This window comes from Physeter macrocephalus, chromosome 4, assembly GCF_002837175.3.
Source record: "Physeter macrocephalus isolate SW-GA chromosome 4, ASM283717v5, whole genome shotgun sequence".
In the NCBI taxonomy this organism is placed as follows: domain Eukaryota; kingdom Metazoa; phylum Chordata; class Mammalia; order Artiodactyla; family Physeteridae; genus Physeter; species Physeter macrocephalus.
The window spans coordinates 131,640,987-131,656,166 of NC_041217.1; the positions used below are offsets into that span (position 1 = coordinate 131,640,987).

The window sequence follows — 15,180 nt, forward strand, 5'->3', positions numbered from 1 at the left end:
CAGCTCTTGGCTGTCCTTGGTACACTAAGGCAGTGGGTTGATTAACCCAGGGTGGGAAGAATTAATGCATTTTTCTTATGCTGTGGCATGTGTTATTATGCTTATACTCAATGTGTTTTGTGGATCTATATTTTTTGAATCAATTACAAAAGTAAAATGCAAAGATGATACAAGACAAGTTGCAAAGTAGCTAATCTTCCCTACTTTCAAACCAAGAACCTTTTCTCCCCCTTCTTTGATGCAAAAAGTATTTGGCATACCCTCATCGATTCATAAGAAGCAAAAGGTTAAGAGGTTACTTTCAATATTTCATAAGAACATGCAGGACCCGAGGCAGAATGTAGTCAATAATTATCTTATTTCCTTTGTTCTAAGATGATTTTTTTCTAATTTAACAATTTTATAATTCAGAGTACATTTAATGTACTGCTTTCCCACCATGAATATAATAAGAGTATTACTTAAGAAGTATAGTATTTATCAAATTGATGTAGTTTTGCTTGCCAACTTCATAGAATGAATATATAACTGTTTCTGTTCAGAAAACCTGAAGGGGCTACAGTTATAGAAGGGAAGTCAGCAAGAGTCAAAAGAGCTTATCTATCATACTTGGAATCAAAGTTTTTAAAATCTGGATTCTCTATTCTGCTCCCTTTTAAATAGAGTTCACAACACAGATTTTCTAAGAATCTCAGAACACAGTCAAGACTTCAATTAATCCCCATAAAACTCTGCTACGAAAGAAACAAAGAGTCTATATATATCCTAATCTCAATTTATTCATCTATTCTAATATGCTTGGGGTAGGGTATGAAGACCTGCACCTACCAAACCCTTCAAAGAGAAGGAAAATGGATCACAGTGTTCAGTACCTATAATTTTGGAATACTGAAATATTCTCATGTAATAAACTATAGATAACATAAATAAGCATTAAATCAGCAATAGATATAGAGGCTCTTTTGACATAAAAGTAAAAGTAAGGATTAGGGACTTCCCTGGTGGCTCAGTGGTTAGGAATCCGCCTGCCAATGCAGGGGACATGGGTTCAAGCCCTGGTCCGAGAAGATTCCCACATGCCGCGGAGAAACTAAGCCCGTGCGCAACAACTACTGAGCCTGCGCTCTAGAGCCCGTGAGCCACAACTACTGAAGCCCGCGCGCCTAGAGCCTGTGCTCCTCAACAAAGACAAGCCACCCCAATGAGAAGCCCGCACACCCCAACGAAGAGTAGCCCCCACTCGCCGCAACTAGGGAAAGCCCGTGCACAGCAATGAAGACCCAGCACAACCAAAAATAAATTAATTAATTTAAAAAAAAGTAAGGATTAAATGATCAGTTACACAGGAAGCAATAATACTAATCTGTGTGTATGTGTGTGTATGTGTGTGTGTGTGTGTGTGTGTGTGTGTGTGTGTGTCAAAGCAATGGACTAGGTAAGCTAACTCAAACTCAGGGATTGCAAATTTTTGCACACTATTTATAGGTAACTAAAATGTGGAATGAAAATCACAGCAATAAAACAGCTAATATAAGAAATGCTCTGAGGGCTTCCCTGGTGGCGCAGTGGTTAAGAATCCGCCTGCCAATGCAGGGGACATGGGTTTGAGCCCTGGTCCAGGAAGATCCCAGATGCCGCGGAGCAACTAAGCCCATGCGCCACAACTACTGATCCTGCGCTCTAGAGCCCATGAGCCACAACTGCTGAGACCACGTGCCACAATTACTGAAGCCCGCGTGCCTAGAGCCCATGTTCCACAACAAGAGAAGCCACCGCAATGAGAAGCCCGCGCACCACAACGAAGAGTAGCCCCCGCTCGCTGCAACTAGAGAAAGCCTGTGTGCAGCCACGAAGACCCAACGCGGTAAAAAAAAAAAAATTGCTCTGAATATATAAAAATGTTTCACATTTTAAGACTTTGAAAAGCTTTCTCTTCAAGCTCAGAAAAGAAACTGTTTTATATTTACTTAAAATGGAGTTCCTTTGCCAAGTCTGATTTAGCAAAAAGTTGATACTTATCAATATGAATATAATTTTTCATACTGAAATATAGGTTTAAGGAAATGGGATAATATTTGCATTATAGTTTATAAGTCCCTATAGTTCCATCTGGTACTTATTTATCTAAATTTTACTCAGCTTGCATAATATTTTTGCTTACAGTCATATTCTTTAAGATCAGAAATGCCCAAATCTGGAAATTCAGAGGTACTATTCGTTAACATTCTTTCAGTGTGATTCATGGACTTTTTGCAAACTCTGCTTTGATTTAAAATAAAACTAAGGTAATAAGATGTTTTGTATAAAAATATATGACTTAAGCAATAACAATAAAAGGAACTTGGCTTTGGGGGTTTACACGCCAAAGCAAACCACGCTCCTCATGAAACAGACTGTGCAAAGTTCATTTGAAGGAGAACAGCAAGATAAAACACTTAATCAAATGTAAAATAGTTTTCTACTCTGCTTACTTTAAAAAATATCTAGTGCTTTAAGTTGCCACAGTCCTACAGTTAAATGGTCAGAAACTGTAACAGCTAAACAATGGTATGCAGCATGGTGAAGTGTTAAATCAGGTCACTTCAGAACCTGACACATGGTTATAGCTAAAGGACAGATATTCTTCATGTCAATTTCTAGATGGAAGAACTTTGCCACATAGTGTCCAAATGGGAGAGTCCTTCTATCTTGATGCTTCTTGCTAATGAACCTGCCCTAGAGAACTTCTGTTTAATAGGAATGAATTAAACTGGTACTAAATCAGGTGGTGAAAAAATTAAAGGTGTGCAACTTGGAGAGAAATGACAAGATTCTGAATATGACATTCCCAGGCCTTTTTAATACTACGAATATCTAAATTTTACAAGCTATCCAGGGAATCCACTGACCTCATTTACAACAGGATGGTACCAAAAATATAAAGATAAAACAATTGCCCTAGTCTAACTGTATTCCTCTTGCAAAGAGATAAGCTTATCTCCGGACCCAGAAGAATACCAGTACAGCAACTAGGACTTATATTTATGAACTTTCCTTTCCAAAAGTGATAACAATTAATAGCTTCCCTAAAACAAAACAACAGAACAATAATTATGCCTTATTCTCTAGTTTAAAAAACTCAGGACTTTGAAGTTTTAAGAAATTTGTGAGATAGGAGTGCAAAGGGGGTGGGAGGAGAATGAATTTTCTTATACTATCATTTTGAAAAAGAGATTTATAAATGTAAATGTTGCTCCTTGATTAAAAAACAAAGTCTAATAATAATAATATCCTTGCAGAGTGGCTGCCTGCCTTTGTCAATATATTTCCTGAGATGGGGCACTCACTATCCCCAGGCAGTTCATGCCATCTTTGGTCAGCTGATGTTTAGGAAGTTCTTCCTTAAAATAATGTGAAACCTGTTTTTCACTGGGCACCTTGGGAGCACCTGAATTGTTTTCACCCTTCATCCACAAGAAGATAACCTTACATGCTTGCAGAAAGTCATTGTTGTCCTTCCTGGTCTTCCCTTTTCCAGTCTGTTCAATTCCTCCTGAGATAATGTGGTTCCAACAATGTTCTTGTCAACCACATAATTATGCCCAGAAATGAACAGAATACTCTAGCTATAGCTAAAACCGGTCAGAGAAGCACTCAGACAGACCTAACAGCATGTGCAAAAGCCTTGCATCAGGTGGGAACAAGACTCATTAAAGGAACTGAAAAAGGCTGGCATGGCTGGAATTCAGAGTGAGTATAATGATACTGGTTAGAGTCATATTTTTAAGTGTGCAAGGCTTTATATGGGGTACCAAAGATACAAAATAAACAGGTCTGCTCTCAAGGAGCTTAGGGTCTGGTGGGTGAGATGGATAACTCCCTGTCCCAGGTGAAGGTTGATGACACAGAGTGGTAGTGCTAGAAAAGGGGCCCCAACAGTGCAGCTTTTGAGTCAGACTGTCTAATTAAACTCCAACTGGACCAACTGCTAGTATTGTGTCCTTGGAGAAGTTACCTCGCTTACCTGTGTCTCGGTTTCCTCACCTATAAGATGGGGATAATGCTACTACTTCTCCTATAGGATTGTTGTGAAGGTTAAATGAGATGATGTTTATTATTTATGTATTAAGAACAGTACCTGAATCACTTTTTAAAAGTTTGATGCTGAAAAACAAATGGCTAATTATCTAGAAACAGAGTCATGTTTCTCAATGTGCAGGAAACATACTAAAGACACACAGATGAAGGGAGCAAAGGATCTACTTTAAGACGAATGTTTAACAATAATTAATAATAACTGAACTCAGTGTAGACAGGCACTGGGAAAAGTCCTTAATATTCTTTATCTTAATTAATCTCTATGCCAACCTTAAGAGGTAGATTTGGTGGTCATCACCACTGTTTTACAAAGGAAGAAACAGATTTAACTCAGAAGGGTTAAGTCTCTTGTCCAAGGTCCCACCACAGTTAAAGAGCTGGGATTCTGATACTGCAGAATCAGCATCATTACTCTGCTATGCTGCCTGTTAGGTTTAATAGAAACACTGTCTATAGTCTGGGACCTTTGACAATGGTACTCAGAGAAAGGAAAATGCAGAGTGAGGGTTCTGGAGCAACTCTCCTCGTTCTTTCTTCACTTCATTTGCTCAATCCCAGGAACAGTTCAAGTCTGCCAATATGCTTAAATAAAATATTTAAGTTTTTCTTTCTCTTCTCTAGAATTTCCAAGGCTGATAATAAAATAACCCCAATAAATGACACTGGAGAGCTATATTTTAGTTCTTCTGAGGACAGTGAAAATAAAACTTCTAGTCAGTAAGCAAACATTTCTGAGAAGGGGGCATTGAGGGATTCCAGGACAGGTGTAAGAAATATGACGCAAGCATCATAAGAGGTAAGAGTCCATGGTCCTCCATTTGGCAGAATATGCCAAGTCTTCTGAGCCACAGGATTTCATGCAAATTACCACTCCAAGACCAAAAAGGGGGCGGGAGGGAGACAGGAGGAAAAGATGGCTAGATAAATGGATGGAAGGAAATTTTAAAAATATTAATTAATATACGATCTCTTTTATGTAATGTGCCCTATCTGGTTTCCCGGCTGCGGGCCTCCCTCAAATCCAATTGTTGAAATCCTAGTGTCCCTCCTCAAAGGAGGCAGGGTCTTTGAGAGGTGATGAGGTCATGAGGGCAAAGCCCTCATGGATGGGATGAATTCCCTTATAAAAGAGGCCCCCTTGCAGAGCTCCCTTGCTCCTTTCACCCTGGAAGGATACAAGAAACCTGAAACCCAGAAGAGGGCCTTCATCTGACCATGCTGGCACCCTGATCTTGGACTTTCAGCCTCCAGAACTGTGAGAGATAAATTTCTATTGTTGGCGAGCCACTCAGTCTGTGGTATTTTGTTACAGCAGCCTGAGCAGACTAAGACACCTGCTTACAAGAAACACATAAAAACTAGCCTGTATTAATTAAATCTAGAAAGTTCATACTACAGATTTACTTTTTTCCACTTTCCAGAGAAATCCCCTATTTTAACAGTCCCTATTAGGATTTTTCATTGGTTGATCCCCTATATAGCCCACAAACATTAAAGGCAGTAGAATCAACTTAAATGAGTGTGTGAGCTCTTTAAGGGCAGGGTTATTTCATTCAATTTTTTATCCTCAGCACTAAGCAAAGGGCAGCCTTTGAGCAAACACATGCTTCCTATCAGAGGAGCCACACTCACCAAAAGCAGATCTGGGGACACATCATATGGTTAAAACAACAGAAGAAAAGGTTGTCATTGAGGATTGGGTCCAGGTATGCTCCTTAACCTTCCCAAGGGGGTCACCCTCAGCATTACCTTGGTATTTTAAGAGGTCTATTTAGATGACTGGGTGCAAATACAATGAGATGCTAAGTGAGATCTCCCTCTGTGATCTCAGAAACCACCTGTCTTGGATCCAGAGAAACTATTTACAGCAGATAGAACTGACGTGGTGTCAAGACCAAGTCCCAGAGGCTTAATTCCTCTAAAGATGGCAAAAAAAAATCTGTTGGACACACAACAAAGAGGGCACAGAAACCCTAATTGGGCGTGGGGAGGGTGGGGGGGATTTGGGGCAAATGCTTAAGAAGGATCACCAGCCCTTAGAATGTGCTCTTTCCCAGCACCAGAGCTAAAATAAGGATGCATATCAGGATGCAAATAAGCAAGTGCAAAGGTGCTTCTGTCAGTGGATCTCAACATTGTCCACGATTTCCTTTAATATGCTCTCGTCTTTGTTTGCTAACTTCCTGCTGGCTGGATGCACTCCCAGGACCTGATTGGATAAAGTGACCTGGAGTGTCAATTAGGCTATGTGTCCCATATCAGAATTTGGAGCCAGGCGGAGGGGAAAGGATAAAAGAAAGACTCTCATTGTGGTAAACAATGGTTTTATTTGTTAAAGCACCTCCCACCCACCTCCTGTTCAGCCTCACCAAAATATCATGCCTATATATTACTTGTGAGTCTAACTTACAGCTTTTGATGAGGTACCTGAGGTTAGGAAATAAAAGCTGTGTCTCATTTCTCATTTTTAAGTGGTGCTTATCCTTCCAAGGACAATCGGATTTGCAGTCTCAAAAGGCAGAACCATATATTATGAACCTCAAGACGCTCTTAAAGAATTTTTTTTTGGCTGCCTCATGGTAGCAAGAGAAGCAGAGCACAGTATTTCTCAAACAGCCTCTCATGCAGGATGCAGAAGGTGATGTCAAACAGTGGAAGCCCTCAAGCTGGTGGCCAGCAGCACAAATGTACACAGTATTAAAGACCCAAGAGCAGACAGGCACATCTAACCAACCCACACAAAGCAAAAATCAAATCGACAACAACGAAAGGAAAAAAAAAAAATCAGTCAACAAACTCATTCAGCTAGGCCAGACATGCTGATTAAAGTCTTCCAATTCCCTCTGGGAAATCTAGTGCTGTCTTATTTTAACCAATTATTAAGAGACGTATATTTACAACAAATAAATCAGAGGGTGACTTTTTCTTTATGAAAGAATTCACTGAAGAATTTCCTTAAAGCATAATTTCTCTGGTTCATTTCAAATAGAACTTTATACAAATTCAATTTATTTACTATTCAAGAACATCTCTTTGGGAAAATAAGGCAACAGGCTATGGGAGGCAGACATCTCTAATGTTCAAGGTCAACCAGCAGTCTCTGAAAACTACCCCGATGGCCTTCGTAGAACAATGATATATATGTATATACATAAAATTTTCTACTGTTTACAAAGTCTCTGATCCTTACCACAACCAAGTGAGTTGGGATTATTGGGCTTACTTAGTATGTGTGGAAACTGAGGCTTGGAGAAGGCACATGTCATGTGCAGTTTCCTACCATGTACTAGGCACCAGGCTAAGGTCATCTCTTTGATCCTCTTGGTAACTCTACAAGGTATTACAGTCCCCTTTAATAGATCAGGAAATAGAGAGGTTAAGGAACCTGCCCCAGCTGGAAATGGTAGAGAGGAAGTATGGCTGAGAGCTAAAGGAGAGGGATGGTCAGCCATCAGCTCCCAGATCAGCTGAGGAGAGGTCATGGAGGCTGGAGAAGCAAGGGAAGATGTGGGGCAGGGGCTGGAGGAGGTACTGAATCTTGATGGGCGGGTAGGTAGTGCAAGAAGAGAGCAGTTTGAGGGGAGGTGAGAGGGTCTAAGAGGCTGGAATGCATGTGGGTCTGGGTAACACTGGTCTGGTCCTCTACAGGTGGCGTGTTACCTCCTGGTATAGTAGGAGCTTGCTGGATGGCTGAAGTGATTCTATGAACTGTTCAAAGGCCAGATCACATATAATTAGAAGGCATTATTAAAAACACAGTTTGAAAATATAACCTAGACCAAACCACTTGAAGGGAAGCTTCTAAGGAAGAGTTTGCCCCTTTCCTCAATGACAAAAGCTGAACAGAGAGCATTCCAAGCCAGACAACAAACAAAGTAGAAAAGTTCTGGGGCCTTAAGGAGCCAAAGACCCATGAAAGGGATGGGAGCTAAAACTGGCTGAGCTGGCTGACTCCAGGTGTTCCCAATTCCACCCACGCTGATGAAAACGTCACAGTGCACGCAGGACGCTACACACAGCAGTTCCGGCCTGCACAGGCCAAGCCAGAGTAATTCAGGAAATAAATTATCCTGAACCCTGGAGAAAAGTTTTAACAATACTTTAATTGAGCTGAAGGAAATAAAATCCTTTAATAAATAAACACCAGCCTCTGAGCACATTCAGGTTCAGGTAGCTCACTAGCAGGGTCAAACTAAACATAGGATTCTCTAGATCAGTCCGGAGAGCAGGAGAGAGGAGAAGCACGACCAGGAAACATGGAGAAAGCAGTAAGACCCCGGTTTCTGCAGCCTATGCTGTTCTTGAGTTGCCTAGTGCCTTAGGGGACTAATATTCATTACAGAAAAACAGAACAGGATTCCCTGCCCCCTCCAACAGTACTAACACAGAAACATTATATTCCTGTCAAAAATGGAAAGAATTATTTTATTGATACTATACTAGTTTTAACTGTAAATCTGGCATATACAATTTACTTCTTACCAAATACAATAAGCAAAAGAAATACCAAAATGTTCACTTAAAAGCATATTCATTAGTAAGAGTGGTTGTCTCTAGGGGGAGGCCCTGGTTGGGATCGGGGGTGGGGTCGAAGGGCAAGGCTAGGGCAAAAGGATAGGAGGGAGATTTACTATTCACTTTATATCCTCTGTGTCAGTTTAACTTTGCATAATGTGCATGTATTACTTATTCAAGTAATACATGCACATTGATTAATCACATTTTTGTAAATCAAAGCCCAGGAAGTTTTACATTTTAATGGCACTGTTGATCAGTGACAATCAAAATACTGAATAATCAAAGATCCATCATCCAAGTAAAAATTAACAGTCTAGACCAATTTAAAAAAAATTACGAGGAGACGTGAACATGGTCAAAATAAAGCCAAGCCTACATTTTGGGAGTGGAGTAACTGATGTACACTTTTATGTAGCAGTCCACTAAATAATAATGATGATAATGATCATAATAACAATAGTTCATATACTTAACGTACTATGAAAAAGCCAAGTCTTCCACAGAAGTGACCCAAGGCCATAATAAGGCTCAGCATCTAACTCTGTGCCAGTGGATATAGTTCACTTCTAAAAACTTACCAAGGGTGTGTCTTTTCCTCCCACAATGCTGAGACCAAGCCCTGAACGTCCCTTGGATATTTCGATACTCATTTCCTGGCCAGGAACAATGGGACACGTGGCAGGGTCCACTGACACAGGAGCATGGAAACCACCTGGAGAAGGATTGAACACAGGAATGACTGGCAAGTAGGAGATGCAGCTCAGCTTGCACACTCCACTGCTCGGGGAGTGCAGCGTTTACATGTGTTTATCATTTCACTCTTTTCCTCCCAAGCACCATGAAGTGAAAAGCTGGGTCACTACTGCCCATTCACCCGGGGGTGAAACATGACGTTCCTATGACACTTTTGAGATTAAAACAATAGCTACCACTAACCCACACGATCAACCATTTTAGTTATACTTGAAATTTTTTAAATCTTAAAATATACCATGAAAACTGGTATGGAAAAATTTAAGTTGATTAAATGGTTAAGTACATATAGGTATATGTTATAATGAGAATAAAGACTGGTATAAATTCTGAGCTACAGTTATAAAATACTAATTAAGAAATAGTGCTTAAGTACTTTCAATTAGAGCATATCACATGAATTAAAATGTTATAAAGGATCTAATCAGTAAAGTATGACACAACTGAGAATAACAATCACCAAAAAATGATCCCCAAATATATACATAGTAAAAAAAAAAAAATGTTATAAACACAACACTGTAGAATTAATTGCTGGGTCCATAACTGAAAAGCCTTGTGAAAAGAGTTATTGCTGTTTTATTTTTAAAAATCATTGTTTTAGACTGGGTTTTTCTAAAAACTGGGGGAAAAAAAATATTAACACATATGCATCTTCAGTCAAACCTAGCCCATTGAAAAATCCAGACATTCAAAATGTTAGTTTCAAGGGACTCTTATACAAATAATATTTGCTAGAGAACGTCATCTTTTTTGATAACTAGTCTTGATCATCATGAGTACTGATTCTTACACCGTGATATAATTTGGTAAAGGTCTGATAATAAAGGGCCCCATCTGCTGGTCAGCTGCAGCTAATGCACAGGGGCCAAGCTAAGATCCACAGACCTCTGTACAAGTTCGGGCCAGTACACCATGGCCCGAGGACCAAGAATGGTTTTTATTTCAGAAGGCTGAAAAACAAAAATCCAAAGAAAAATAACATTTCAACACATGTGAAAATTACATGAAATTTAAATTTTAATGTCTATAAATAAAGTTTTACTGGAACACAGCCCTGCTAATTCATTTACATCTAGTCTACGGCTGCTAACAGCAGAGTTGAGTAGCTGCAACAGAGAGACCACGTGGCCCGCAAGCCTTATATTTACTCCTTGACTCCTTACAGAAGAAGTCTGCTGACACTTGGTAGAAAACAAAAGAACACAGGCCCTAGATAAGCCTGTGAGGGCTCTGCTCTGACTCAGCGATAATCATTGTCTTCGGCACCAAAGGGCACAAGTTTCGGGGTTGTTACAGAAGTGGATGTGAGTTCCCAAGAAGGAAATTAATAGTGGGTGCAGCTGAGGCTCATTTGTCATCAGAAAAATGCACGTAATCATTATCCAGGAGGCTGTCTGAGGAATTAAAGAAACAGCGTGCCTGAGGTGCTCAGCCCAGGGACTCGCACTGTGTGGCTTTCATGTAGGTGCCGCTCCTGACCACATGGAATTTATTAATCGAATGGCCTCTTGTGTAACAATGACACAACCTTGGCAACAATTTAAAAAGAACACACAAAAAAAAAATCCATATTTAGGGCTTCCCTGGTGGCGCAGTGGTTGCGCATCCGCCTGCCGATGCAGGGGAACCGGGTTCGCGCCCCGGTCTGGGAGGATCCCACATGCCGCGGAGCGGCTGGGCCCGTGAGCCATGGCCGCTGAGCCTGCGCGTCCGGAGCCTGTGCTCCGCAACGGGAGAGGCCACAACAGAGGGAGGCCCGCATACCACACGCACACACACACACAAAATAAATAAATAAATAAAAAGGCCATATCAGAAGGCTAGTAAATCGAAAACTTAATTTGACTCTAGATCTTTTGGCAACATACATATTTCATGCTACGTTGTTCGCTAATTTCCAATAAAAACAACGTATGACAGTGTCATAGTTTCATGGATGCTTTAAATAGTTTATACTCCTTATGTAAATCACTAGCTTAGTCTCTTGAGTGAGGAGCGAAGACATAGTAAGAGATACTGGGGGAGGCATTTCTTTCCCTCCTCTGCTTCTGCCTCACCCTACAGCCAGTCCTGAGTCAGTCTTGGTATTTATTTCTCTCATAGAATCCAGCCCAAAGCCTGACTCCTACCAAGCCCCCAATCAATGTTTGGTAAGTGGATGGCTGAATGAATACAATTTCCACAGATTAAATTGTGGGATGATTAATTTCTGCTATAGAGGTAAAGATATGGGATATATATTATCAAAACTCAATTGGGGCTTCCCTGGTGGCGCGGTGGTTGCGCGTCCGCCTGCCGATGCAGGGGAACCGGGTTCGCGCCCCGGTATGGGAGGATCCCACATGCTGCGGAGTGGCTGGGCCCGTGAGCCATGGCCGCTGGGCCTGCGAGTCCGGAGCCTGTGCTCCGCAACGGGAGAGGCCGCAACAGAGGAAGGCCCGCATACCACAAAAAAAAAAAAAAAAAAAAACTCAATTGGTCTACATTGGAGTCATCAAACGTTTTTGGTAAGAGGCCACATGGTAAATATCTGGAGCTTTACAGGCCATACAGGCTCTGGTGCTGCTACTCAACTCTACCCTTATGGTGTGAAAGCAGCCATAGACAATACCTAAACAAATGAGTATTCCAATAAAATTTTATTTATGGACACTGAAATCTGAATTTCATATAATTTTCATGAAACATTCTTTTGATTTTTTTAACCTTTTAAAAATGTGAAAACCATTTTTAGCTTGCAGACCATATAAAAACAGATGGTGGGCCAACTGTGACCCAGGGGTCATAGTTTGCTGACCACATCCATCAAGTATTTTGGTAAAAAATCTAGTGCTTTAGAATAATACCTGCCTAATAAATTTTTTATGAGTTAATATTCATGAAAAAACATGTAAAACGCAAATACCATAAAGGTGTCAGGTCTGCTAAATTCATTCAGGGTTATGCTTTACCACTGGTGAGCATGTGTTTTAAATAGTCCTTCTTTTAAAACTGACTTACATTGCATAAAAGCAAAATGGAAATACTCATTATTCATTTTGAAGGTCTATTTTCAACCATTAGTCAGCATAATTCAATCCAGGAATTCAAAGAGAGAAAGTGATTATCCATTTCTTTAAGCACTGAAAATCAAGTCTTTAAATAGCTTACATCGACATCCGCAAGGCTACAATTTGGTTCAATATGATTTTTAAGAGACATTACTCATAAACTAAACACAATATTTGGGGGAGGCTAGAGAATAATCTGGAAGCCTCAGATACAAGTAGCATTTACTGAGGGCCTTTTTTGTTCTACTACTTTTATATTCAATAAGTAATAGGCAATCCCACTAGTGGAGATGAGAAAAATGATTTTGGAAGTAAAGTAACCTGCCCAAGTCCCAAAGCTCAGGAAGTAGAGCAGGGATGCCAGCCAGGCTTCCTGACTCTTGGTCCAGTGCTCTCTTAAGGACATCACAATCCCTTCCTTTTCTAAGGTTTGATGAGTGGATTCAATTCTGCTCAGAGAAAGACTCATACCATAGCCTGTGAAGTCTGCATCTGTTGAATGGTATGAAGTTGGTGCTAAAGGGATCTCTTGTGAACTGAAGGAGACTTTCACTGAATATTTTTGCTGTTTCATTTGGCTGCCGGCCTACAAAAGAAAGGAAAATTAGATGAATGTCAGAGAGGAGAAAGGTAACAAGAGAAGACTTTTAAATTGGTGTATTGTTACCAAAACAATGGTGCACTCCAATAATGCCTCTTGAAAATTTGAAGTTGGAGAGGTGGCATGGGGAAGTTAGGATGATTTTTGTCCCATTCCCCATGCTTCCCTATTAAGCTTTATATCTAAAATGCTTTGGTGAAGGATGGATCAAGGAAGGGAAGGATAGAAGCTATCTCTGTGGTTTGTGCATGAAGCTGGGGCCAGGAAGCATTTTTACATGATGAAATCAGTGTGAAGTCTGTATATCTGTGCTGTGCTTAGTGAAAAACAATCTGTGCTGCAGATGTTCTGAGCACATGACACTGCCCAACTTTTCAGGACATATTAACATAGTCAAAGATGCATGAGGTAGGTTAATTGAGCATTAGGGTTAGGAAGAGACAACAAACCCAGGTACATCATTACACTTCAATTCACCTAAAAGAATGCTTATTCACCTTTGATTCCCAGTGCCTGGAACATAGTAGGGCCTCAATAAATGTTTGATGAATGAATGAATGAATGAATGCAGAGAGAAAAATTGAAGACATGGAAACTCAGAGTAGGAAATAAATCTGTAATTCAGTGAAGGTACAGAAACCTTTGCTGTGCAAGCTTTGGAAAATTAACTTGTAATTCTGAATTTTGGTGATAATATCTCTAATGAATATTAGTATTAGAAAACTAAGAAAAACCAAAAGGACTCCATGCTTGCTTAACAGGCAGTTAAGAAATATAGGTAATGACCTGTCCTGCCTTCTGGATCTGTAGTTAGCCAGGAAACCCATCCCCAGCTGGAAGATTCTGGTGGAGGCAATGAAGCACCAGGCTGTCCCTGGAGTCCAGAAATAGGATTGAGGTAACTGCTCCAGAACAATAACACCCCAAGATCCCATCAGTGGAAGTCTATGCCTCAATACAAGGTATTGTGCAGTATGTAACAAGAAAAGCAATACCACTCATTGTATATCTGTATTGTGCTTTCCAGTTTTCAAAAACACTTCTATATCCATGAATTCATTTAATCATGAGAGTAACCTTGAGAATTAGACAATATTACTCTGTTTTACAGATAAAGAAACCAAGACACAAATGTCAAGTGACATCTGAAATCATACAGCTAATTAGAGGAAGAAGTAGGACTAAAAGTCAGCATTTGAAGAATGTTGCAAGTTTAAAGTGATCAAACAGTTGCTAGGTTATGATTCTACTGATGTTCATTTTCTTTTTCTCTGCAGTTTTCCTATCACCAACATTTAATAATGACTGTACACTTATTTAAAAAGACTTTTTTGAATATATATTTTCAGTGATTTTAAAAAGAAGAAAGTGAAAAAATGACAAACTAGGGGTTACTACGAGAAAACTGAACAATGGAACCACCTAAATATCCAATTACTCTAAAGACCACACTTCCCAGCCTCCCTGAAGCCAGACATGACTACAGACTAGTCTATGATCAATGGAATGTAAACAAACATGAACTGTACAATTTTCAGGTCATTTTCTTAAGGAGAACAATCCTGCCTTCCCCTTCTTTAGATGAAATGTGGATGCAATGGTAATAACTGGGGCAGCAGTGTTAGACCAAACAAATGGATGCTATAGTTTGAGAATGGTAGAGTAATCTAATAATGGTACAGTAATCAGATAAGAGGTGCTTGGGTCCGTGACACATGGAGACACAATGTCATCCTCAAACTGATCACAGCCACACCGTTATGTAAAAGAGAAACTTCTTGCAGCAATTGAACATAATCTTAACTCACACAGTACTTATGTCACCTTTCCTTTGTATAATCTCAAGAAAGAAAATTGATAATAAAGCTAAATGCCAGCTACAGAGTTCTTTTATGAAAAATGGTGTGCATTTTAAAACAGAAAAGCACACCAGACAGTCATCACTACATCATGACTTTTATTAACAGCAGGGAATGTTTGTTGCTCATCTTTATTTCCCAGTTCATGTAGCATCCATTTCATTGTGCATACTAGGTAGGTTTCTAATAGATATGGGTTGAAAAAATAAGGAAGTAGTCCATAGAAACCAAGTGAAACAAACATATGTTTAGAGGCAGACCACTTGTTGGTAGATGTGGTGATGGATGAACATAGCTCCCACGACTCATCCATTGACAT

The 15,180-nt window shown here is 40.0% G+C and overlaps 1 protein-coding gene across 14 annotated transcripts in view; it reads right to left on the minus strand.

The window, feature by feature from the left end:
• PATJ (PATJ crumbs cell polarity complex component) overlaps positions 1-15,180 on the minus strand; it is a 363,430-nt gene that overhangs the window by 63,359 nt on the left and 284,891 nt on the right. For 13 of the 14 annotated variants that reach the window (XR_008617259.1, XM_028489331.1, XM_028489330.1 and 10 more), the window contains 2 exons: positions 12,873-12,987; positions 9,174-9,307 (listed from right to left, as the gene is read on the minus strand). Coding sequence is in view for 12 of the 14 variants with exons in the window: in XM_028489331.1 (XP_028345132.1) it covers positions 9,174-9,307; positions 12,873-12,987 (249 nt within the window). In the remaining 2 variants the exon portion in view is untranslated. Of the gene's footprint in view, positions 1-9,173; positions 9,308-12,872; positions 12,988-13,788; positions 13,877-15,180 lie in introns of all 14 variants that reach the window. The other variant, XR_008617260.1, reaches the window with a different exon arrangement.